The sequence below is a fragment of the Panthera tigris genome, chromosome B3 (genome assembly GCF_018350195.1).
Source record: "Panthera tigris isolate Pti1 chromosome B3, P.tigris_Pti1_mat1.1, whole genome shotgun sequence".
Taxonomy (NCBI): domain Eukaryota; kingdom Metazoa; phylum Chordata; class Mammalia; order Carnivora; family Felidae; genus Panthera; species Panthera tigris.
In genome coordinates, this window is record NC_056665.1 from 55,498,972 (window position 1) to 55,524,355 (window position 25,384).

At 35.1% G+C, this 25,384-nt stretch overlaps 1 protein-coding gene across 4 annotated transcripts in view; it reads left to right on the forward strand.

The window, feature by feature from the left end:
* The first annotated feature begins 242 nt into the window (after positions 1–242).
* MYEF2 (myelin expression factor 2) overlaps positions 243–25,384 on the forward strand; it is a 31,615-nt gene continuing 6,473 nt past the window's right edge. The window contains exons 1-16 of one of the 4 annotated variants that reach the window (XM_042988933.1): positions 246–487; positions 5,245–5,453; positions 6,683–6,735; positions 7,960–7,967; positions 8,070–8,163; positions 11,899–12,090; positions 12,856–13,009; positions 13,535–13,584; positions 13,703–13,766; positions 18,408–18,509; positions 20,013–20,063; positions 20,355–20,423; positions 20,667–20,765; positions 21,055–21,117; positions 22,822–23,030; positions 23,110–23,161. In XM_042988933.1, coding sequence (XP_042844867.1) covers positions 327–487; positions 5,245–5,453; positions 6,683–6,735; positions 7,960–7,967; positions 8,070–8,163; positions 11,899–12,090; positions 12,856–13,009; positions 13,535–13,584; positions 13,703–13,766; positions 18,408–18,509; positions 20,013–20,063; positions 20,355–20,423; positions 20,667–20,765; positions 21,055–21,117; positions 22,822–23,030; positions 23,110–23,161 — 1,630 coding nt within the window. In that variant the 5' untranslated portion in view covers positions 246–326. Of the gene's footprint in view, positions 488–900; positions 946–5,244; positions 5,454–6,682; positions 6,736–7,959; positions 7,968–8,069; positions 8,164–11,898; positions 12,091–12,855; positions 13,010–13,534; positions 13,585–13,702; positions 13,767–18,407; positions 18,510–20,012; positions 20,064–20,354; positions 20,424–20,666; positions 20,766–21,054; positions 21,118–22,821; positions 23,031–23,109; positions 23,162–25,384 lie in introns of those variants that run through there. The other 3 variants (XM_042988935.1, XM_042988934.1, XM_042988936.1) reach the window with 3 other exon arrangements.

Sequence of the window (25,384 nt, forward strand, 5' to 3'; positions counted from 1 at the left end):
GTGGTCAGAACACAGCCCCACCAGGGGCTTCTGGACAAGTTAGGCCCTCCCTGGTCTGAAGCAGGGCTGACTGCGGCAATGGCGGCCCTGACCCGCCACCCCATCCCTCCCCCCTACCCCTCCACTCCCACCCCCCACACGCGGCTCACACCCTCTCCCAGTCTCCCAGCCTCGACCGGTTCTCGCGAGATCCGGGCAACTGAGCGCTCGGGGCCTTTTCAAATCGGGATCCGTTACCGCTTTCCCGGCCGCCGCCATTGTAGTGCTCGGAGCCCCTCAGCGCAGGCGGCCGTGGCGGAGGCGGAGGCGGAGGCAGCGGCAGCGGGATGGCGGACGCCGACAAGCCCGAGGTGCTCGGGGCCGCTGGCGACGACAGTCCGCATCAGCAGCCAGTGGAGCAGCCGGGCGAGCCGCGGCGAGAACCGCACCCGCCGGAGCCAGAGAAGCAGCCGCCGCAGCACAGCAGCAGCTCCAATGGCGTTAAAATGTATTGTCTTTTCCTCCGGGGACCGGGACGAGGTGGGGGGCGGGGAGTTGGCCTCGGAGGGGGGCCGAAGCCGGCCTGGGCCTCGGTGGGGGATAACTGCTCCCGGGCCGTAGGCGGCGGGAGGAGCAGGTGCAAGTAGGGCCGCTCCCAGGCCCTTCCCTCCCGCCCTGGCCCGGGAGCCGGGGTGCGAGCCGGGGGGCCGACGCCCCTCCCCTGTTTCCAGCCGGAGACTGAGGGTCACTCCTTCTTCCCAGACTTCCAGCTGGAGAACCTTTGAGCAAAGCACGGCGGCCGCCACTGTCTGGAGGAAAATGGTCCCCCTTTTAAAGCCCAGTACAGTAGTTAGTGTTCATCACTAGGGAGTAACTAGGGATGACATCATCGGACATTTCCTCTTAACTACCGAGAACGTATTTAAAAGGAATAGTCCCCGATCTCCCGGCCTCATTCTGAGCTTTGTAAGTTCAGTGTTTGTTGTTGCTTTCTAAACATGTGTTAATTTCTGAATATATATATACACGCCACAGAGGAAGTTTAATAATGTGCTGTGAGCCCAAATCCATTGTGTTACCCTTGAATTGGTAAGAGGTTATTCAGAAAGGGAAATGTGCGTGGTTCCTTGGTCCCCCACATCCCTCTCAAATGTTTGTAAGCCTTGCAGGTTTTTTTTTAAGAACTCCTTGTGTGATGGCTTGTTCTTAATTTTGGTAAAATGGTAAAATAAGATTTTTTTTTAATTGAAGAAAGCCTGACGCTTTTAAGATTGCCCCTGTCATCAGTGTCTAGAAAGAATGTAGTTGACTCAAATCCATAATAATTTTTAGTTATAAGGAACTGTTATGCTCCCCATTGTTCTTGTTATATAGGGGGATATGAATCAGGCATTCTTTTGCATGTGCCCAGCTTTTTAAACTTGAAGTTGAAAGTATGTTAATAATTTACTGAAAACATCCTTTTCCTTCTCTCAGTTATGCCTCAGAGTAGAAAGCAGTGAACATATGGTCAAACTAAAATAGAAAAGAGAATTTTTCTTTTCTTTTGTATAAGAATGTTTGAAGCAGTACAGTAAGACCTGGACTAGTTTGTGTAGGAATTGGTCGCAGATAAGATAGCTCTCCCAGCTCAGTTATGACACTCTTCCTCTCACTTGGGTTTGAATAGGATAGGTTGCATCTTCCAGGCAGAATAGAGGTGCAGGTGTAGGAGATTCGACCTTGGTGGAATTTGTTCCTAGGTGCAGAATGGTGCACCTCAGTAACTGAGCATCTGGAAAGGGAGCACTTTCTACCATGCATGCCAAAATATGGGCTCTCAGGGATTTGGCCTCATAAATTCTAATAGAAGGCATTGGAATGATAAAATTGGTGCTTTTTGTTTATCTCTAAATGTGGGCTTGCCACCCTTTTCTCCTAAACAAAAACCACAGTCTTGAATTACAGAGAGAAGCCCTACTATACTTGGGTGTGATTAGTATAATAGTGTCCATACAGATAAAGCTGGCATGTAAACCTCCCAGATCTAAAAGTCTCTAATCCCTTTTAAAGTCTCATTGTGGGTTAGCTAGACAAGAGGACAGAGGTAGGAAAAGAATCTCTTTCACTTCAAAGTGAGGAAAAGGAAAATATTAAGTAAAGAAATTAAGAAATGCTAGTAGAATATACAAATGAAGATTCTTTTAATATTGTTTATAGTTAATATCTCTCAGACCTTCCTGTTTTCCCAAGTTGAATAAAGAAGCAAATCTACTCTCAAGGGTTTCTTGTACTGTCAGTTCCATAAGAACCATATAATGGTCCAGCATGGGTCGGTCATTCATACTGAAAAACTAGGAACATTTACCTGTATCAAGCCAACAACCTTTTTTTGACCCTGTGAACCAACTGGAGTAGTTAACAATCTAACACATAACCCTTGACTACCATACATTTTTAAGGGTAAGAATTCACAGAGGTTATAAAAATTACCAAATATTGCCTTAAAATATGTATTGCTTAGAAGAGAACAGAGTGCCACTTACCAAGGTTGAAATGACTTTTGCTGAGGTTAATCCATAGTCACTGAGTATAGAGACCACTATGTCTTGTTCATCTTTGTATCCCCAAGGCCTTATGTTTATAAAGGCCCAGTAAATATTTGTTTAAGAAATGCAGAAGTGAACTTTTATGATTGTGAAACTTATACACAGAGAATTTCATGGGCATGTTCACATCTTTTGACAAGAAATTAAAGATGTTTCCCTAGGTTTAGTCTTTCCTTTATGCCAAAATGGTATACTAGCTATCCTTTTCTTAAGTGAACAGGAGGAAAAATAGCAGTATTGTTACAACTCTTCATTATTTTCTGTGTGATTAACATCTTGGAGTATATGGAAACTGAAAGTTACATTAGGGTATAAAGTGTTGTGTAAAATATTAAGCATCGAAGCAAGGTGAAGTGTTTGAAGTAGAGTAGTATTTTTTATTATGTTAGGAGTAAGAATGGAACTGGGCTTAATTTTAGATTTCATACTATAGCATGTTTTTAAAACCACGTTTTAAAATTATGTTTTCTTATTTGATGTTGAATATTGATTTTTCAGAAATTTATAACTTCAGTGGGCATAATTCCGTCTTAAGAGTACATAACATTTTTGTGACTTAAGATAGTCACAGTCTTTATTTCAAGTACATTAAAGGGGGTGGTTTAAGTGAATAGTTTGAGCATTATTACAGGGAATTATGGATATAGTGCCAATATTTGATATTATGTAGCATCATTTCCCTAAGAGTTTTCACCTGTATCTTAACTGTCCACTCCATAGTGTATTTATGACATAAAAAGAGTTTAGGAATTGAATATTAAATTGTTTGTTTCTCAATAATCAGACCATACCTCAAGCCATTAAACTGGTCTGCCTTCCACAGATAATTTATGCACTATAGATGAGCAGTGTAGTAATATCTTTAATATGCCACTAAGTGAGGAAAAGTTGAAGAAATTGCTCTCTCTGGCCATACTTGGAATAAATATTTTGGAGAGGGTATCCTACATTAATATCATTGCTTTCAGTGGAATTATCAGATTGTTTTAAGCAAATGCTTACATATAAGCATCTTCTATTCATATAAGAATAGAAGAACATTGTAATTCAGAACTCTGTGCATTTTTCACAGTTGGTTTCATTCAGGAAGAAAATAGGTAGGAGAAGGCATACTTAGCTAGAGACTATATAGATGTCTGCTTACCTAAACAGAGACAGTTATTTTACAAACATTCATAGAATACAGTCTACTGTGTACATACATTCTCTGGGTGCTTAAAAGGAAGAGTTTGTTCTTGTATCTACTGTACTTAGAACCAGAGCAAAGGCCTCTGTACCTTTTGGCCGCTTGCTGCCATTTTCAAAAGTCGCACACTGTTCAGACAGGTAGGTACTTGCTGGAGCTGGGACAGTTGTGAAGACTTACTCTAGGCTGTGCCATTTCTGATGAGGGAAGATGTTCCATTGTAAAGGTGTCCCTGTCAAGGTCTGAAAAGGTGGCAAAGCAAGTTTGGCTCTAATGTTTCTTCCTTGATTTTAGCAGTTTTTCTGGCAGACGGCAACACCATCTGTGCCCAGATGAGCATGGGTTCTTAATTGACTGTTCATTCAAAAATTAGTATTTATTGAGCAACATGTTGTGTGCAGTCACCATGCTAGGTGCTGCTCATACCAATGCAGATAGTTTTCATTCTTACAGAGTTTTTTACATCCTATATTTATGGTTGTGTTGTTACCTGCTCAGAAAGGTAGTGTCTAAAAATATCAATATCACATGGAACAGATGACTACAATAAGACGTGTGTGTGGAGCACTACAGTGTATAGAGTCCCACAGTTGGTTGGGTTAGAAGATAAGTGAGCGCCTGGATTATGAAACCTGGTTGGTTGTTGGAAAAACCCAGGAAGCTTTAAAAATTTTGGATTTCTGAATGTCATTTCCAGAGATTTTTATTAGTGTGTGATTGTGGAAATTGCTTTAAATTAAAGTATTAATTAAATAGTTTTAGATTCACTAGAATAATTAGTGATTTAAAACCTATTATTTCTTCTGTAAAAGAAGATTCCTTTTGATAAGTAAGTTGCATTTTTAAGATATATACCCAAATTTTTATCTATAGGATTTACTTTAAGTATATACTTTTATGTTATGGATGGTTGGTGGGTAGCATCAGATCATCGCATTGTGATTACAGTCTTACAAATTAAATGTTTTTCCTGTTAGGGTCTCATTAAAAAGTTGATTTATAAAATTTTGATTCGTGTTGTCTTTTAAGTACTGCTTCCTACCTCCGTTCCATCCCATCGTGTAGGTGATAACTACTAGTAAAAATTATATGATTCTATGAAATACCCTATCTTAGTTTATAGGTTAATACATAGAAAGTGTTGAGTATGAACATGTTAGAATACCTTACTAATTAATTATCCTGATCAAAGTTGGGAATAGAAAAAATTATGAGAGTCATATGAGCGTGTATGCATGTATAGATACCATAATATAACTATGTATTTTAGTTATGTTTTTAAGCAAACTTTATGAGAAGTTTGGTAATATACCCAAATTCTTGCTCTGAAATGGCATTGGGTAATTTCAAAGCAAGCAAGCTGACTCTCCAGGTCTAACTTGGTGGAGAGTTTTGAGAAGTGAAGTGATAAATATGCAATATTTATGTAATGTAGGCTTCCATTATTAGAAACATGACAGATTTTCTTCTTGTTTTGTTTTTAATTCATAGGGAAAATGATGAATCAGTCAAAGAAGATAAATCTGAATTAAAAGAAAAATCTTCAGGAAATAAGAAGGCCAATAGATTTCATCCATATTCAAAAGATAAGAATTCAGGCACTGGAGAAAAGAAGGGTCCAAATCGAAACAGAGTTTTCATTAGCAACATCCCATATGATATGAAATGGCAAGCTATTAAAGATCTAATGAGAGAAAAAGGTAACCATTCCTGATAAACCCACTGATGGCTTATCTTCATATAGAAGGGGGAGGAACTAAGCAAACTTTTTTATTCCTCTGAACCACACAGACTCAAAAAATTGATTTCTGTTTATTTCTTGACACATGAATTAATCTTTTCCTCTGCTCTCACTTGACAACAATTTCATTACAAAGTCATACGGATAAATGAAGTTTTTTTTTTTTTCCCATTTTAGTGGTATAGTAGTGAGCCAGCATATGCATGCCACCAAGAATTTTGTTAAAGTGATTGCTTTGTCTAGTTGAAGTTTTTATAGATTTTTAAAGGACTATTGCATTAGTTAAGCAATACATTAGCGTGTTAAAGTATGAATAATAAGGTCTGATTATTTTTTTCCAAAAGCTGTTTTGTTATTATCTTGGTGGATTCTGGAATCTGGCTGTGGAGTTCATTTTGTTTGCATTGTCATGAATGCCATGATGCTGTCTCTGCAGTTCTATATTAAAATTGCGTTACTGCTGTTGCAGTTTTGTTTTTAGAATAACTTGAAAACCTTCATTTTATATATATGGTTGGTTTTGGGGAAAAATAATTTTAATATTTGATCTTGTAAAAGTTAGTTTTGTTATCTCTTGAAAAATTGAGTTTCAACAGTCCTGCAAACTATGTACTTGGCTTTGAGGCTGATCTCTTCTAATAAATAAAAAAAACCTTGCATTGGTGTATCTGTTGTAAGGTGACAACTATTTGATTGGTTTTATTCATTGACTTTATTTAGAAAGTGTGTGGCTTGCTGTGAAGCATGACTTGTAAATTTAGTTTACTGATGGCAAACATGATTGAAGACATTCAGGTAGAAAGTCACCTTAAAACAGCTGTTGTGTGTAGGCGACCAAAGTTATTTGAAAAGTGTTAATGTTGATGTTTTTAATATGATAGGTTAAGGGACCATTTGTATGTATATGTGCATTTGTTCACCAACTATATCATGCTGGCCAAAATATGATCTGTAGTATGAATTAGGTTAATATGGTTGTTAGCTTTTTTAGAGAATGTGGATGATGTACATTTCAGAAAATTAGTTAAATTTACATAGCCATTGATAGGAGGTATGTTGGTCTGGTTTTGATTGTTGGTGAATAATAGGTGCTTTTCTGTAGAGTTGTGCACAGGTGTGCAGTAAAGCAAGATATTGGTGTTTAAATGTATTGTTTCTTGGTATCTTCCTTTTGTATGTCTTATGTAGTCGGTGAGGTTACATACGTGGAGCTCTTTAAGGATGCGGAAGGAAAATCAAGGGTAAGTGCTGTGGGCCATAATCTGCTTGAGGTTTAAAAGTTCCTCAGCAGTTTACTTTTTTGTATAATATTTGTACCAGTTTTTGGAAACTTAAGTTTCATTTTGTTTTACTTTATTATGCAAGATTTGAGGCTTTATACTAGCAAGTCTGACATTTATTCAAACCAAACTAGCTGCCTGGAAGGGATGGGTTTGTAAATGTTCATAAAGGGCATTCACTTTTCTAATGCTTTAAGGTAATGCTTCTTCTTAGCCAAGAGATTTTACTATAGGATTTTTTTTGTTGTGTTTTGATGTCTTCAAGGATATTCTAAAAGTTACTGCATTGATAATATTCCCTAAGAGTTCTCTGACAAGCCCATAGCTTAAAGGTGTTAATTCAGAATGTATGTTTGAAATTTACATTGAAGAACTTAATTTGGTAGCCTGCAAAACTACATAAGAGGCAGTGCTCTGACCAATTGGTATGAATGACATTGATGATTAAATTGACATAGAAGGAATTGGTTGATAGTAGGTTTTGATTTTTAGCAACAAGAAAACAATACACTGAGGAATACAATGGAAAGCTTTAACAGTGTTCAATTCTATTGCAAAAACCAGTTGGTGCATGAGAAAAACTTTGTCATCACATTCAAATGGCACTTCGAACAGTAGTAATGACAATTATTTTAAAAATGTATAGGTTTGTTTCTGTAGCATAAGTGATTATTTTATATACTTAAACTGGATGCTGTTAAATTGTGTGCAGCCAGTTTTCTCTAATAGAGAAATTAATTAAAAAGGAGATTATTTCCTATTTTTACCTTAATAAAATTGAAAGATATACATTAAAAACAATTTGTGCATAATACATCTTTTGAAAATAGTCGTAACAATGGAAGAAGTGTTTTATGGAAACCTTTCATTTCCTTGAGTTACTTTTGATTGAATTTGTGAAAATACCTTATTTAGTCTTAACCTAAAGAAGAGTCCTCTAAAAGTAAATATGTGCTCCAAGCTTGTTAAATGCTAGATGCTACTGCCTTTAAATAGATCGATTTTTAAACATTGACAGAAGATTTGTGGTCACTTGCTATTATGTTCTAGAAGTGTAAAAGATAAAAAGTGATTGTATTATCAATTGCTTTTCATGACTTAAATATTAGAGTTTACCATTAACTTCGTCTACTGATCTAAAACTTTTCTTCTTTTGCATATATTGACAAATCTTCCTGGATATAGGGTTGTGGGTAAGAATTTTTTTTAAGTTTCTTAAGTCAAATTTAAACTTCTGATTAAGAAAAAGAAAATTTAGTATATAAACATTTCCTATAAATTTTTTCCCCATTAAGTGTTGTTGAATTCAAAGATGAAGAATTCGTAAAGAAAGCACTAGAAACTATGAACAAATATGATCTTAGTGGAAGACCCCTGAATATTAAAGAGGTAAGATTTCTTATATTTGGAATAATTTAAACTTTTGGATATAAAGACATGTTTTCTTTGGATTTTCATCTTGGGGGATGTATTTCTCTGGCTACTCCTTTTTTTTTTTAAAGCCTAGATGCTTATTAAAGCATTATATAATTGAAAATAATTTTGCTTGTGCATGTTTTCTTGTTTGCTTTTAAGCAGTTTTCCTATATATTTGATTTGTTCCAAGTTGTTATAAGCAGAGGTGCATGATTTAAAAAATGCAGGTATTTAAAGATGGCAAGGTTTATGTATTGACTTTATTTGGTATAGACATTTTCAGTTTTTAGATTGTGTTGTTTAACTTGAGAATTAGATATTCTTGTAGTTGATAGTAAAGGGTGCTTAATAATGCAAATACCTTATGGATTTGAATAAAATTGATACTCACTTTTAGTTAAAATCACCCTGAAACTATGCCAGATTAAAATTTAAGAAAACTTGTGAATCTGTTAGTGAAATTTGTAACTGGAACTTGGAAACTCCTAAAGTGGGTATGTTCCCTTTGTATGGAACAGTAGTATAATACATTGACAAAAGAATAATCGGAAGATCCTTAAAAACTATGTACACTTAAGTGTAATTGACCTTGGTAATGATTAGCTTGAATAGCAGTCATTTTCATTTCTTCCTTTAGTTCATATTGTTAATCTTACCTGAATCGTTTGATCATGGACCAGTTATATATATATTTTTGCTAAAGTCTGTGTTAGAAATGATTGAGGATGTACTTTAGGACCCTGAAGAGTCTCTACCAGCAAGGTTGCAAGTCTTTGGTAGTAGAGCATTACTGTCAGTCACAGTTTAATTTGGTTGAGTAATGATAAGAGTCCCAGCTCACTTTCTAGCTCTGTGACTAGGCAGGTTACTTATTCTCTAAACCTCAGTAATTATAATAGTACAAATGGTAGTACTTACCTAATAGAGTTTTTATGAGTATTAAATGAGATAACATGGTAGAGAATTCAAGCTCTGGCATCAGATAATCTGGGTGACTCAGGGCAAATTACTTACCTTTAATTACTTAAAAAAATTACCTAACTTTAATCACTCTCTATTTCTTTGTTTATCACTAAAGTGAGAATGATATTAGAAGCTATCTGATAGTTTTATAAGGTTTCAGTTAGTATATGTAAAACATTTAATAAATGTTAACTACTAACTATAATTGTGATGTTATTATAAAAAGCACTTAGCACAGTGCTCAAAATATTATATAACTACATAAGAAATGTTAGCTGTAATAATAATTGCTTGTTGTTATTCCAGTCCAAGGTAGGAATATTCCTGGTTGTTGGTCTCTTGATTCTGACTATGAGGTGATAATGGCTTAAAATTAAAGCCCATGCTACCAACAAATACAAGTATTCCAAATCCCTTTATTGGAGTCAGCTTTTGAACTCCTCTAATTCTGTTTGAGCCTGGGGGGTTTGTCCGTCCTTCCTCCTTCCTTCCTTCCTTCCTCCCTTCCTCCCTCCCTCCCTCCCTTCCTCTCTCTTCCCTTTCGTTTTCCCTTTCCCTTACCTCTCCTTCCCTCACTCCTTCCTCCTTTCCTTCCTCCCTTCCTTCCTTCCTTCCTTCCTTCCTTCCTTTCTTTCTTTTGATTTTGACTGGGAAGTAGAGAAAGTTTAGACTTGTACTCTGTGCCAGCCATTTACATGGTGGTTTTTATGCTAAAGGACAAGCCTATGTTGTTTGTGTTCTTTTAAGTTTTAGCACTTCCTCTATCCTCAGTAATATTTTAGAGACCCTAGAATAGAGTTATATGATCCAAATTGATGTAGGATACTTACATTTTTAAATTTTTTTTAAGAGGGAAAAATAACTGAGTTTGGCCTAGCTAAATGATGAAGTATTCTTTATTCAGTTAACTTTATGGATTATTATTACTAAAGGTCCCTTTCCTGGGAATATCTGATTTACAAATGGATGACTGGGCTCAGTGCTAAAACTACTAGTGAGAGTCTAAGAAAAAATATATTTCCAATATTCCTTTCCAGATATTAGAATTTTATTTTTTCATTATATTAAATGGTGTTAGGAGCAGTTATAAAATTTAATAGGCCCTCTAATAGCAATAACAGGTAGTGACTGGCAGGCTGTCCTCCAAGGGGAAAAGAGGAATAAAAACCATGTTACATAGTGGCTACTTTGTTTTAGATAAACTGTATTTATATATGTTTTATATTTTATTATGCATATGTGTATATGTATTTTTGTGTGTATATATGTTTATATATATGTCAAAAATATAAAAAGACAAAACATACTAAGATGTTAAGGACAACAGTGTATCTCAATATTTTATGAAGCACCTCCCCTACCCCTCCTTCTCCCCATAGGTAACCACTATCATAAATTTTCGATTTGTGCAAGTTTTTGAAGCTTTAGTTAGACCTGAAACATTTATTATTTACTAACTTAAAAATTTTGCAGCATTTTTCAAAACATTTATTTATTTCTGTATTTCTTTTTATTTCTTCATGGTGAAAAAATACTTTGGAAGCTACTATACCTTTATTAATTGCATTTAGGTTTTTTTTTTTTAATTTTTTTTTTAACGTTTTATTTATTTTTGAGACAGGGAGAGACAGAGCATGAACAGGGGAGGGTCAGAGAGAGGGAGACAGAATCTGAAACAGGCTCCAGGCTCTGAGCTGTCAGCACAGAGCCCGACGCGGGGCTTGAATTCACCGACCGCGAGATCATGACCTGAGCCGAAGTCGGCCGCTTAACCGACTAAGCCATCCAGGTGCCCCTGCATTTAGTTTTTCACCTTCTATTCTCCCAGCCTTCCTAGAGAATTTATTAAGGTCATCCAACTTTGTTTTTATTAATATTCCCAGACTGAGACTAGCAATATAGAGTTGATGGTTACATTTATCATTGTTATTTGGTATTGCAGATGATAGTCTGTCAGTGTGTTTATGTGTTTTTTTGTGTGTGTTTTGCATTCCACCTGGTGAGATAAGTGAGAAATACATTTAAACTCACTATTTTTATTTTGTTTAAAGGTAGAATATTTCTCTTATACAGTTAATGAACTTAAAAAAAAGCAGTTTTTAATATCATTATTTGCTTGGACACTTAGCCTTTCTTTATCCCCCCCTTCATCTCAGATCATAATCCATTGTCAGATCACAATCATTGTTGAGAAAGGAAAAAGGTTGGAAAGTGGGTAATTGTATTTTGTTTAGGAATGAAACTTACACATTATAATAGTTCCCCTTTACCCCAATATTCCTGGGTTTTGTAACAGTCTGTTCTACTGCTGAAAAGCTTTGAATTAGTCTGATTTGGCATTGCCTTGGGCATCCAGTGGTGAGAATTCACCATTACTGCATTTTAGCAAGAAAAGAGTCACAGTAAGTACAGTATTTTGTTCCTCTTTGAGTTATATATATTTATGCGTATGTGTCGTGTATTTGTACCCTAGTATAAGGGCAGAATTAAACTAATTTCAAGTTCTTAAGTGACTTTAGTGATTGGAAACGGGTATTTAATTGACACCCCTGGAGACTGAAATCTTTTGTCTGTCCACAGGTTTTTATGGGACTGAATTCTCTGGATAAGAAAAAAGCTCACTCTTCAAGAGGGCCAATAATTTGAGCCAGTTGGGATAGCTACTGTAGAATTTGAAGTTGTTATTTTAATGATACAGATTTACTGATGTATCTAGTGGTATTTAACATTCAATGTGTGTTATAGGATCCTGATGGAGAAAATGCTCGTAGGGCATTGCAACGAACAGGAGGATCATTTCCAGGAGGACATGTACCCGATATGGGATCGGGGTTGATGAATTTACCACCTTCCATTCTCAATAATCCAAACATTCCTCCTGAGGTTATCAGTAATTTGCAGGCTGGTAGACTTGGTTCCACAATTTTTGTTGCTAATGTAAGTTTAAGCTTTAGTCTAAAATTTTGTCATTCAGATATTCAGTTCTAATCATGAGGTTATTAAATTAGATGAATGGGTTGTAGGTTTAGAGAACATTTTGCTGATTTTTAATGAAAGTAAGTGAAACAGTAATTATTGGAACTCAAACCCAGTTTAAGTCTATATATATATATATATATATATATATATATATATATATATATATACACACACATATATATAAGGTTAAAGTGTAAATATGAGTATTTAGTATTCTTTAAAAGTGAACTGTGGAATTTACAAATACCTATGCAGTTCTTGAACATGTTTACTTTCATTATATGGGACTTTTGTTCATATTGGTAAATGGATTTCTTTCTTTAGCTTTGATATTTGATATTTGTGAATGTGCACATTGTAGTTGGTTTGTCATTTGTTCTAAAGCTTTTGAAAGTCAGTGATATCAACAGTACTTTCAAAAATCTGAATTTCTCTCAGTAAAAATAGATGAGCAAGTTTCACATGTACAAAACAGGATTGAGCAGATAAGAGGCTGTTTTGGAAATTAAAAAAAAAATTAAGGATAAGGAACAACGTTGGGTGAAGCTTGATTGATTTTAAACAACTTAAGATGTTTTTATTTGAATACTGTTGTTGATGTACCATCTACCAAGAAGTATAGTTCTTTATAGTTTTTAGAGTTGAGAAAAGATTTGTTTGTATTATTTATAAATGGGGAGAGGGGTTTATTAGGTATGTAACTTTATGTAATTTTATGTTAAGCTTGACTTCAAAGTTGGTTGGAAGAAGCTAAAGGAGGTGTTCAGCATAGCTGGAACTGTAAAACGGGCAGATATTAAAGAAGACAAAGATGGCAAGAGCAGAGGAATGGGCACAGTCACTTTTGAACAAGCAATTGAAGCAGTTCAAGCAATTTGTATCCTGATTTACACTTTAGCGCTATCTAATATGGTTGAAGAGCTTGATACTGTTTTGTGGGGGTCATGGAATTTAAAGTTGCCTGGCTTGGAAATGTGTATTAGACTTTAGTCTCCAGCACATAAAACCTTTACTATGTCCAAGTACTAAAGTCACTCTTAAAACTTGAATTAGCCATATTATGTAAGCCTGGTATGAACTCTTCTACTTTCTCTTCCTGCCACAATGAACTGTATGTATATCCGCTGTCGACAGTTGATGTAATCCATTGTGCATTAATGCAGTTGCTTTAAATGAAGTTTTCCCCCAGTGGTTGACTTACAAGATTATATTTTATTTATAAAGTAAAACTATAAAGCAAAGACTTCAAGATTTTTCTTTGAGTATATGGAAGAGACTAAAATAAGTAAAATAGTAAAGATGTTGATTAAAGTATTAGAGGTAGTCTGACTCTAAGATTATTAAAAATGTGTGTTCAAGTATAATTTTATAGTCAACTGGTTTTCCTTGACCAAACCAACAGCTATGTTCAATGGGCAGTTTTTGTTTGATAGACCTATGCATGTGAAAATGGTGAGTTCCTCCATATCACTTCAACCTCCCACCTCTTCAAACTTGTATCTGCTCTCCTCTGCATTGCAGATCTGTTTAGTTATGAATTAACCACACAATAAACTTTTTTTGCAATTAGGATGACAAGTCTGTCCCTCATGAAGACTACCGCTCACATGATAGTAAAACACCACAGTTACCACGTAAGTAAAAGTTATTATTAGAAGCAGAGCAGGCTATATATTTTTTCAATTTTATTATATGCTAAGCAAAACTCCTTATTTTTGCACCTATATCCCAAATTGCCCACAGTTTAGGATTAGTTTGGCATCATAGAGATAGTTTGTCATGATTGCTGAGGAAGACTGAGAAGATAAACATGTACCTTTTTTTTTCTTTTTGGTAGTTTTTCCTTATTACAAAAGCAATACATACTAAAAAAAATTGTTAAGTTCATATACATGAAGGGAAAAAGAAGTCCTTTTAATTTTACCACATGTAGTCTCCATTTTAATATTTTTCTGTATTTTTTATGGTCTTTTTATGTTTTTTTTTACATAGTTGAGTACTACCATATAAATAATTTTTTTTTTAACATTAATCTGAAGTATTCCATGTTGGAAAATTCTTTTCACATGTTTTTATTGGGTGTGTAATAGTCCATGGTATGGATGCTCCCTAAGTATTTCACTGTAATGTTAGGTATATTTATTTGTTTTAATTTTTTTTTTCTTTAATTGCCAACAGAGTAATTCATGTCTTTCTGTATACAAATATTTGGTATGTTTTTGGTTATTTCTTTCAAGTATATTTACAAGTTCTCAGGTGTGCATATTGATCAGTATTATCGAATTATTTTCCAAATGGTTATAAAACATAATGTACTTAACATCTTTGTCTCAGTGTTACATCTGCAAAATGAGGATGAGGATAGCGCCTATATCATGGGGTTGGCATGAGTGTTGCATGAGTTAATATATGTATAGCACTTAGAACAGTTTTGGAATAATTAGACACTCAAAAACTAGCTCTTCTTACTCTTTTTACTGTACCTTCTCTGATTTTTATTAAGTTTTTTTTAATGATAAAATATTTTAAATATACAGACAAAAATAAAATTACTCATGTAGCTATCATAGGCCATATTTGTTATAGATGATTTTCCTTTAAAATAAAATTTTACAGATAAGGTTGAGACTCCCCCTCTCTCCTGACCACCAGATACCATACCAAGAGGAAACAACTTATGAATATAGTGTTTATTATTTAAGTTTTAGTCATTTGGATACACATTTATACATACACAAACATTATAGGAAATGGTTTTGCTGGATTTAAAATTTGGGGTGAGTGACATCCTATTGTATATATTCTGCAGCTTGCTGTTTTTGGTTTAATATTGTTTTTGAGATGCATTATATTGATGTAGCTCTAGTTCCTTAATTTTTTAAGTTTTTTTTTTTGAGTGGGGCGGGGCAGAGAAAGAGGGAAAGAATCTTAAGCAGGCTCTAGGCTCAGCACTGAGCCCCACACAAGGGGCTCAAGCTCCCGACCTTGAGATCATGACCTGAGTTGAAATCAAGAGTCGGGTGTTTAACCGACTTGAGCCATCCAGGCTCCCCAGTAATTTCTGTTTTTCTAAGATTTTTACTATTTTTGTTCATTTTCAGATTTATTGGCATAAAATACCCTCTTAAATTTCTTCTACATCTATAGTTCTTTCTTCTGATAAATTCTGAAGGTTTGTAATTTCTCTTTTTCTTGGTCAGTTTTGCTTAGAGATTTTTCAGTTTTATTTGTGCTTTCAGTTTCATCTTAATTTCTGCTCTTTAATATTTTCTTCTCTCTATTTTTGGGGGTTTAGTTTCTTATTTTTGTCCAAATTCCTTAAGTTGAATGTTTACTTCACTAATTTTGTAGGCTCTCTTTCCTAGTAAAAGTAGTTATAACTATAAATTTAGCCGTTGCACACAAGTTTTGCTATGGAGTATTTTTATTGTGATTTCATTTTTATTAAATTACTACTATGACTTCTTAAGCCATGCAGTTTTGAATTTCTAAATGTATGGGGCTTTTTATTGTTAATTTTTAACTTATTGTGGCCAGAGAAGATACGATTGTGATTTTTGGAATAATTTGGACTTTGTATTATGGTCTAATATAAGGCACTTTTTTAATACATATTCTAGGTGTGCTTGGTGAGTGCAGTGTTCTGTATATGTCCATTAAATCAAGTTTGTTAATCCATTTACATTGTCTACATTTACATCACTACTAATCATCATGTGTGCTTGGGCTGTCAATTACTGAGAGATGTATATGGTAAAATTTCCCACTAGAATGTTGGATTTTCTTTTTTTCGTTGTTGTTTGTTTTTTGGTTTGTTTTTTTTTTTTTTTTTTGGTTTTTACTTTAAATATTTTGACACTAACTTAGTAAGTACATCTAAGTTTTAGAACTGATACATTTTCCAAATGAATCAAAATTTTATCACTAAGAGTGATTTTATCTTTAGTAACTAAGTCTCATCTAATATTGATATAGTTATAACAGCTTTGTTTTGCTTATTCACATTTATTATTTATGTGGGTTAATTCCCATTATTTTACATTCTATTTTTGTGCTTTTTACAGATATTTTCCTCCTATCTTGCTTTCTCATTTAGTGGTTAGCCAGGATTTTTAATATATCTGTAAAGTCTGAAGTTAATATAACTATTCTTTTACTCAGTAATAGAGTGACCTTTGAATGCTTTAATTCTAATCACTTTTTCTATTGCATTATATGCCGTTATTGCTCATTGTCTCAGTTCTGTATTCCTTTTTTCATGCCCACAAATTAGGCATTACTACTATTTACCATTTTCTTGGCTTACCTTTCTCTACTCTCACAGACCCTGGCGCTAATTTTTTCTCAAAGCATATATTTTAAAAGCTCTTTCAGTGAGGATCTGTTGTTAGTAAATTGTCTCATTTTTGGATAGTCTATAAATGTCTTCAAAGGTAGTTTTACTGGTTATACAGTTTAAGATTGATAGTTATTTTCTCTCAGCACTTTGAAAAACCCTACAGTCTTCTGGCTTCCATTGTTGCTATTAAGTTGGCTACCACTTAAAACGTCCTTTCTTTACAGGTTAGCTGTGTTCTTCATGTTGCTGATTTTAAGATATTTGTCTTTGGTGTGCAGTTTTCTGCAGTGTTGGTATGAATTACTTTTTATTGGGCTTTCACAATCGAAGAATTCAGTTTCTTTTTAAGTGAACTCTGGAAAACTCTCAGTTCATGTGTCTTTGAGTATTTCCCTTTCTCTCTTTATAGGGCAGTTTTTTCCTGCCTCAGCCCAGTTTACCTTATCACTTAGAGTGTCATCTTTCGAGATTCTGCCTGGCTTTCTGCTGGGGCTTCCGGTTTACTTTTCCACTATTAATACTCTTCTAGTTATTTAGATAAAAAATATTCTCTGTTGTATTCAGACTTATTCTATATCTCTTTTTGAGATTCACATTTTTATATATTCTTTATTGAGATATAATATGAACTCATACACTTTGACAGAATCAGTTCGTTATTCGAGTTAATCATTATTAATGTCCCCATTTTTCCCTTCCTCCCTTCTTTTGTTCAAATTATTTTAACTTGTCAAATGGGAGCCTCCTTACTGCCAATGATGCCCATACTCTTACTTTTGGTGAAAGCATGATTTCCCAGAGCTGTGAAGATTTTTTTTTTTTTTTTTTTGTCATAGAGATATGAGATTGGCCTAGTCTCAAAGAGTCCTGGTTCCTTTTAGTAGAGAATGATTTCAGAGATGAAAATATGAGTCCTAGGTATAGACATGAGAGTATTGTTGATAGTCAAGTATGCTGTTGCTTTCAGTTAGACCATTTTTAGGTACTAAGCTGTTATCTTTTACCAGATGACATTGATCTTTTCAATTACACAGCATGCTTCTGTATTTTATCTTAAAACACACACACACATTGTGTGTGTGTGTGTGTGTGTGTGTGTGTGTGTGTGTGTGTGTGTGTATAGATAGATAGGTAGATAGTATGGTTTTCTCAGCCCCTACCTCTTAATTGCTACATTGGCTAGCAAGAACATACTCAGATTTAATATAGTAAAATAAAATAGTTCCCACTCAACTGTTAAGTCTTTAAGGTCATCAAATTAACTTCTTAAAGTCTATTTTCAACAAATTTATTTAGTTTATTTTAAGAGAGGTAGTAAAAGGAATACTGGATTTAGAGACCGAAAACTTAAATTGTAGTCCTAACTTAATCACATAGCTAAATGGCATTATAAAAGTAACTTAAGGTCTCAGAAATTTCCTCCTGTGTGGAAAATAGATGTGAAAACACTTAAGGTGCCATATAAATAAATAAATCTGTCATGGACAAAACCAGGTAATGTAACATTTGTTTTATTCAATATTTTGTTTTCATTGTTGTTGACTTTTTAGTTGGATTTGAACCATCTTAAACGTAATTCTATTTTAAGTGGTTTTACAAACTCGAGCAAGATTCTCATTTTCAGATATGTATACCATTTATAAGGTATATAATATTATTCAAAATCCTCTTGGTATTTGATTAGTCCTTTTTAGAATGCCTTGAAACTAGGATAGAAGGTAGGTCTGCTTCATAAAATACTTCTCATTAATAAATGGTGTTATAGTGAGGCTTCTTCACTGTGCTGCATTCTGATGAAAACAAGAACCAGTGCTCTTATTTGCAAATTTGCAAAATTTTGGCAATATTACGACAGGCATGTAGCTTAAAGAATTTATTTAGTGCCAGTTAGTTAATCATATATGGGCTGGTAATATCATTTTCATTTGTGTTTTAGGTGGTCTTGGAGGCATTGGAATGGGACTTGGTCCAGGTGGACAGCCTATTAGTGCCAGCCAGTTGAATATAGGTGGTGTAATGGGAAATTTAGGCCCAAGTGGTGAGTATTCTCACTTTCTTACTTCTTTTTAATGATACATTGCTAAATTTATAAAGCTTACATTTACTAGTTTGTAATAGTGTTTAAAGGATTCTGTTTTATAGTTGAATATTTAGGATTTCATTCAGCCTGAAAAAAGAATGAAACCTTGAGACCAGAGAACATGAAATAGAGTGAGCAAAGGTCAAGAGGGTTCCTCTGATGCTAGCTGTGTTGTAGCTAGCCGTTTAGCACTTTGGATTTTAAAATGTCTTTGAGGCAGGAGGAGAATGTTTAACATAGTGTCTCGTGTATCATGGATATACAGTATTTGTGGAATGGCTGAAATGCTACCCTATCAAAAGCAAGTTAAATTTGTATTTATAGCTGGGAAGGTAGCTTTTCAGAGAGCTGTTTGTCTCTTTACATGGACTAATTTACAGTTTATCTCTGAAGATTAGTTTTTAAACCTTGTGGTTTCAGAACCCTTTTATTCTCTTCCAATTTGGTGGCAGTCCCAAAGTGCTTTTGTTGACATGGTTATGTTTGTCAGTATTTACTGTGTTAGGAAATAAAACTTAGAAATTTAAAAATATTTACAGATTTATTTAAAATAACAGTTATCGACCTGTATTAACATAAATATAATTTTTAAGAAAATGTTTTATTTTCCGTTACAAAATATTAGTAAACACAGTGGCATCGTTTTATCTTTTTGGATATCTCTTTAATGTTTGGTTTAAGGCAAGACAGCCGTGCTGTTATATCTGCTTCTGCATTTCGTTTGTTATATTGCATACATCATGTAGTTTCTGGAAAATTACACCTTATATTCATGACAGAATGAGAGTAAGCAGTCAAATAATATCTTAATATTACTTGATGAACAAAATAGTTTTGACTTATTGGACCCCAGACCATACTTTGAGAACTGTGTCTTAATTGATAGAGTACTAAATGCTCTCAGATTCCTGTTTTTTGCTGAGATGCTATAGCTAAACTTTAAAAAATCAGTGTAGCTATGGTAATTGGTCTGAATGAAATAGAAACTTTTATTCTTAGGCCCTCCACCTTCCTAAACAAAGGCTTTTTTATTCTTTGTTTTTTTTACTGCTCCCTTAGCTGCCATGTTGAAAGGAGTCCTTACTTTCTGACTCGATCTCTAAATCTGCTGTGGTGATACTTGTGTGTGTGTGTGTGTGTGTGTGTGTGTGTGTGTGTGTGTGTGTGTGTGTGTTGAAAAAAAAAATGAACAGTTACCTAGTCCTAGATATTCTCTGCTTGAATGTGTGACCAGTGAATTTTGTTTTCTTATTTAATAAATATTCATAGAGGCCTTTTTGAAGACTCATGATTAGACAGCTGCTGTACATAGCACTTTAAAGCCTCACATGTGTGCCCCACTGCTTCTCTAGCATTCCGTCATGACTAGACCAGTGGTATCTTTTGCTATATTGCGTTATGTCATTCTTTAGTCCTAAAAATAAGATTGACTGAACGTACATACTATGTATTTTATTTGAGGTATGGGAATGGATGGTCCAGGTTTTGGAGGAATGAATAGAATTGGAGGAGGTATGTATAAGCATTTGTTTTTTGTATGTACCCAGTACCATGTTTAGTAAATTAGAAGCTGTGTTGAGAATTCTAAGGGAAAAAAAAGTCATAGTTTATTGTTGGCTCATACCTAAAGGCTGCTAGCAGAAACTGAGCCTAGTACATACTTAAGAGATGGGAAATGATGTGTTAAGCCCCTGCACAAGGTAGAGTGGATGAAGAGCTTACTGGTGAGACATAACATTTACAACATGTACCTTTCAGCTATATAGCTAATAGTCAAATCTCAAATTAATCTTTATTCCATAGGAATTGGGTTTGGTGGTCTGGAAGCAATGAATAGCATGGGAGGATTTGGAGGAGTTGGCCGAATGGGAGGTAGGTAAATGTAGGAATGGGCACTGTAGAGATCTCCAGAGGGCATATGGGGCATGGCGGGTAGGGACAGGCATAACAGGACGGGGGATATCATATAGCATGTGAGGTAAGTTGGTAAATCACAGACTTTTTGGTATTTGTGACTTTTGTCATCTTTCCAGTTTACTTTCATTATGTTCCTAAATGGATTACCATGTACTGATACACTTGAAAAAGGGTTAATTTGTTGCATAATCTTTTCAGAGCTGTACCGTGGTGCGATGACTAGTAGCATGGAGAGAGATTTTGGACGTGGTGATATTGGATTAAATCGAGGCTTTGGAGATTCCTTTGGTAGACTTGGTAGGGCTGGCTGCATATTTCTCCTTTTCCTTTTTGCAGATTATGTTTTTTAAAGTCTGTTTCCTTTTTTTGTGAAAAATTGGACATTGATAATGTTTCATGTAATTTATTGATGAAAACCACTTTAGGAATTTTAATGTACTAGCTCTCTTTTTCAGTAAATTACATATTTGAACCTATTTCTAGAAGACTTATACTTTTTGGTTACTGTACAGCTGAGAGCATAGTACCTTGGGAATTTTAAAATATGATTCTTCCAATTAATTAGTATCTTTCCATCCTTGTTTAGGCAGTGCAATGATTGCAGGAAGAATAGGAGCTTCTAACATGGGTCCAGTAGGATCTGGAATAAGTAGGTTTAAATTTTACTAGAATTTATTCAGTAGTATTTGAGTGCTTGCAAAAGACTTTGCAAGAGTAGTTATTATAGTATAGTAATATTTTGTTCTTATGTGTTAATATGTCTTGTCATAATTTAGAGAAACTTGGAGAGTTACTGAGCTTTTCTGTTTGATCACTGTTTGAAATTTCTAAACTAACTTTGAATTTTACCTCTTTGACATTTCTGAACTAACAACAGAGTATGTGTTAACTGTCAGCTAATCCAAGAAGCTCCGTTCCAACTGAGGAATCTGGGGATTTCCTTGATCATGTGTCAGGAGGAACTTTTGCTTTAGCACCAACTTTGTTTCCTTGCCTATTGTCTACAACTGCTGTTGGTGACTAGCTTATTTCATGTGTGAATATCTTGTGTCTTTTGCCCCTGTTACAGCACCTCTAGAGACTCCCTGAGGTTGAGAGCTAAGGTTGAAAGAGATGCTTATTTCCTTTCCTCTTAAACCTTTCCTGTGATAGAATCAAGAGTAGTTGGGGAATGCCACATTTCTTCCACCTGTTTCCTCTGCCACATTTTAGGCCTTATGTTAAATCTTAAAACATGGCTCAGTTTTTGATCTCTTTTGCTTACTGAGCCATGTTTCTGTGAGCTCTCCGTACTTTATTGACTCCTTTAATTGATTGAAACCTCACAAATAGGAAATACAGCCTACTTAAAGTTTTCTAAGGGCAAATTCAGAAATCCTGTCAGCTGAAGATACTTACTTCCATTTACCTGCTTCTCATTCCTTTTCATAATTTTTTTCATCCTTGGCCATTTTGCCAGTAATCATAACTTCCCTACTTTCCTTTTTTACCTCATGTTTGTGCTTCTGTTTCCCTAACTTTAGATTTGTTATTCATAGAAAGCCAGTGTGAGGGTGGCTAATTTTTGAAATTTCTCCATATGGGGATATTAGGTACAAGAGAAAAGAAAAAGTTTTGGGAATGTATAGGATTGGAATAATTAAAGGGGACTCAGTGCATAAGAATAAATTTGGTATGAGCTATGAGTTAAATTCTCAAGCTCTGGCTAGAGGGGTGTGATTCCATGTTTTTCTATCTCCTTAAGTTCTATGTAATATTGAAATTAAAAGTTAAGTTTTCTGTGGTTATTGAAAATTGAATTGATATGAAAAGAGAAATTGCATGTGAAAATACTGAAGATACTGAAGTGAAAACAATATTATGTAGGAGAGTATGATAAGAGCAACAGTTAATGTGTTGGGAGTTGTAATATATTTTTTTGTTTTAGCAGTTATTACACATGGTATTAAAAAATAAACATGATAAAAACTATAATGTTAATGGATAAAACAGATAATTTACATAACTTAAATGATGTTATTTTATGATTGGAATAGAATTTTTTAGAAGTATATATGTGTGATGTATTAACGTAGTGGCTAGAATTAACAGATTGTTAGCCATTAACATTCAACTAACAATGTAGATCAAATTAAATTCTATTTCTTGGAAGATTGTTATTTTGTGTGTATGAAAATAATTTTATGTTTATGTATTATCTACTTATATAAATGAATTAATTTTTTTCTCCCTTTCTTTCTCAAAAATGATTTTGTCCCTCCTCTTTCCTTCTTCCTCTTCTTTTTCCTTTTTCTTCCGTTTTTGAAAAAACACCAAAATTCCCCAACCCCCCCTTTCCGTTCTTGAAATCCAGGTGGTGGCATGGGTGGCATGAACAGTGTGACTGGAGGAATGGGGATGGGACTAGACCGGATGAGCTCCAGCTTTGATAGGATGGGACCAGGTATAGGAGCTATACTGGAAAGGAGCATCGATATGGATCGAGGATTTCTGTCCGGTCCAATGGGAAGCGGAATGAGAGACAGAATAGGCTCCAAAGGCAACCAGATATTTGTCAGAAATGTAAGCAACTAAACGTAAAGGATACTTAAAATTATTTTTTTCTTTGTATATCTGTTACTAATACCTTTTTTCATTCTAGCTGCCTTTTGACTTGACTTGGCAGAAACTAAAAGAGAAATTCAGTCAGTGTGGTAAGTATACTAATGACTGCAGATATGATAATATTGATTACAGAGGAAAAACTGATTTTAAACCTTTAAACACTGTGTTTAGACCTTACTTGTCCAGAAATCTGTTCCTGGATAGTATGACAGGTCTAATTCCACTTGAAATAAATTATGCTGCTCTCCTCTGACAAGGAGCAGTGCAAATTACTTCTAAATAACCAGATTTAGAGTAGAGCCTGTCATTGTCTTCTGTGGAGAGAGGGCTTGCTTTATTACCTGATTTTTGAAAGGTTAGTATATCATCATTGCTTGCGTTTAAAAAGATTTTTTTCTGTGGAAAGTACTAATGAAGGGTATACTTATTTCCTTGTTTATAGTGGAGTGCAGTGCATTGCCAACATGACCCCAAAAATGCTGACATCCAAATGATGTGGGAGTCCATCAATGAGACCCATTCTGCACATTGTTTCCTGTACAATACAGGAAACTTAGCTGATAGCAGAGAACCCACTGCCTGGAGTTCCTTAGACGGGTACATTCTGGTGGCCCTTCTAGCTCTTTTATAAACTGTTCTTGGCTGTGATGGGCACTATGTACAATCTTGATATATTCGTTAGGTCTGTAGAAGATTAGGTGGTTTTACTACTTGAAAAGGGGACTTTTGCTGCTGGGAGAAATAGTGTGAGTGGAACAGCGTAACAGATTTCCTGCCAGTATTTTTCTGCTGTTGCGTGGTATCCCAGAGACTCTCTGATCACAATAGTAAGCTATCTGGGTGGCCTGTAGTGATGAAAGGAAACTAAAAGTGGTACATTCAGTTCTTGGGAGCTGACAGAAAGTTAAGAGTATTTGGTATATATATTTACTTTTTTTGAGATCACGAAGGGGATAAGTTTAGTGTTCTCCCACAAAAGTAGCCTTCAGCTCTTCTCATAAAGTGGTGGTGATCACTTAGGATCACGTGGATATCATCTGTGTTCTGAGTACCTGACTCTGTTGTAGTAATCTGTTCATAGGTTTTTTTTGTTTTTTTTTTTTTAACTATTTTTTGAGAGAGAGAGAGAGTGTGAGCAGGGGAGGGGCAGAGAGAGAGGGAGACACAGAATCCGAAGCAGGCTCCAGGCTCTGAGCTGGCAGCACAGACAGCTGATGTGGGGCTGAAACCCACGAACTGTGAGACCATGACCTGAGCCGAATTCGGACACTCAACTGACTGAGCCACCCAGGTGCCCCTGTTCGTAGGTTTTCTTCCCTCTTAGATAGAGGCTTTTGATGCAGGAACTGCATCGTTTCATTCTAACATTTTTCATTGCCTCCGTATATATAGGAAGAGTTTATTAAATGTTTATGAGTGAGTTAAGTATTCTGAGCAGATCTTCATTCATTTATTCAGTTACTTATTCATTCAGTCAATCAGTCTACAAATAGTATGTTTTTGGCAGTCTGCTTGTCATTAGAATTAGACATACAAACAGTGAAAGATAGTATCCTTGCCTTCAAGGAACATGCAGTGTGAATCTGTCAAAGATGTTCTTTTGACTCCTTTTGTTGATTATCTTTTTTTTGGCTTTCATGTATATTCAAGTAAGAGAAACTTAATGTTTTTTAATTGTAAAAATGTTAAAAATGAGGTAACTATTAAAACAGTTACCATGAACAGAAAACAGAATTGTAATGTTGTTTTCCAGTGTTGGTAGTGTTTGTAGGAGTAAGAGGATCTATCAGGATGAGTCAGCAGCATCTGGCCATGAACCCCATAGACTGCAAAAGAATGGACATGTTAGGGCCTTAGTGAATACATCAAATGAGGAGCAGTGGCGGCAGGTATAGGTCATATCTGTTGTAGTTTCAGTGAAAAAAAACAGCGCCAAATGAGATAAATTACATTTTTCAAAGTAGAACGGAGACACGAAAAGAACAAAGCGTAGTACACAAATGACATTACTGAAAATGTGACCAATATTGATTTGACTTTTCTTTAGCATATGTGTAGCAGGCACATTTCTTTTTGAGGTCACATGTGAGCAAGGCTTGCAGCAACTTTGAGGTCTTGTATTGAGATTCTTGTTGGAGTGGCATTGATTTGATAGATGGACATTAGCAATTCAGACGTTTTCTGAAAGGAAAAAAGTAGTATCCAATTCTACATTTAAAAAATGTGTACAGCATTTTAGCTAATAAAATGAAAGGTGGGGGCGCCTGGGTGGCTCAGTCAGTTAAGTGTCTGACTTCGTCTCAGGTCATGAT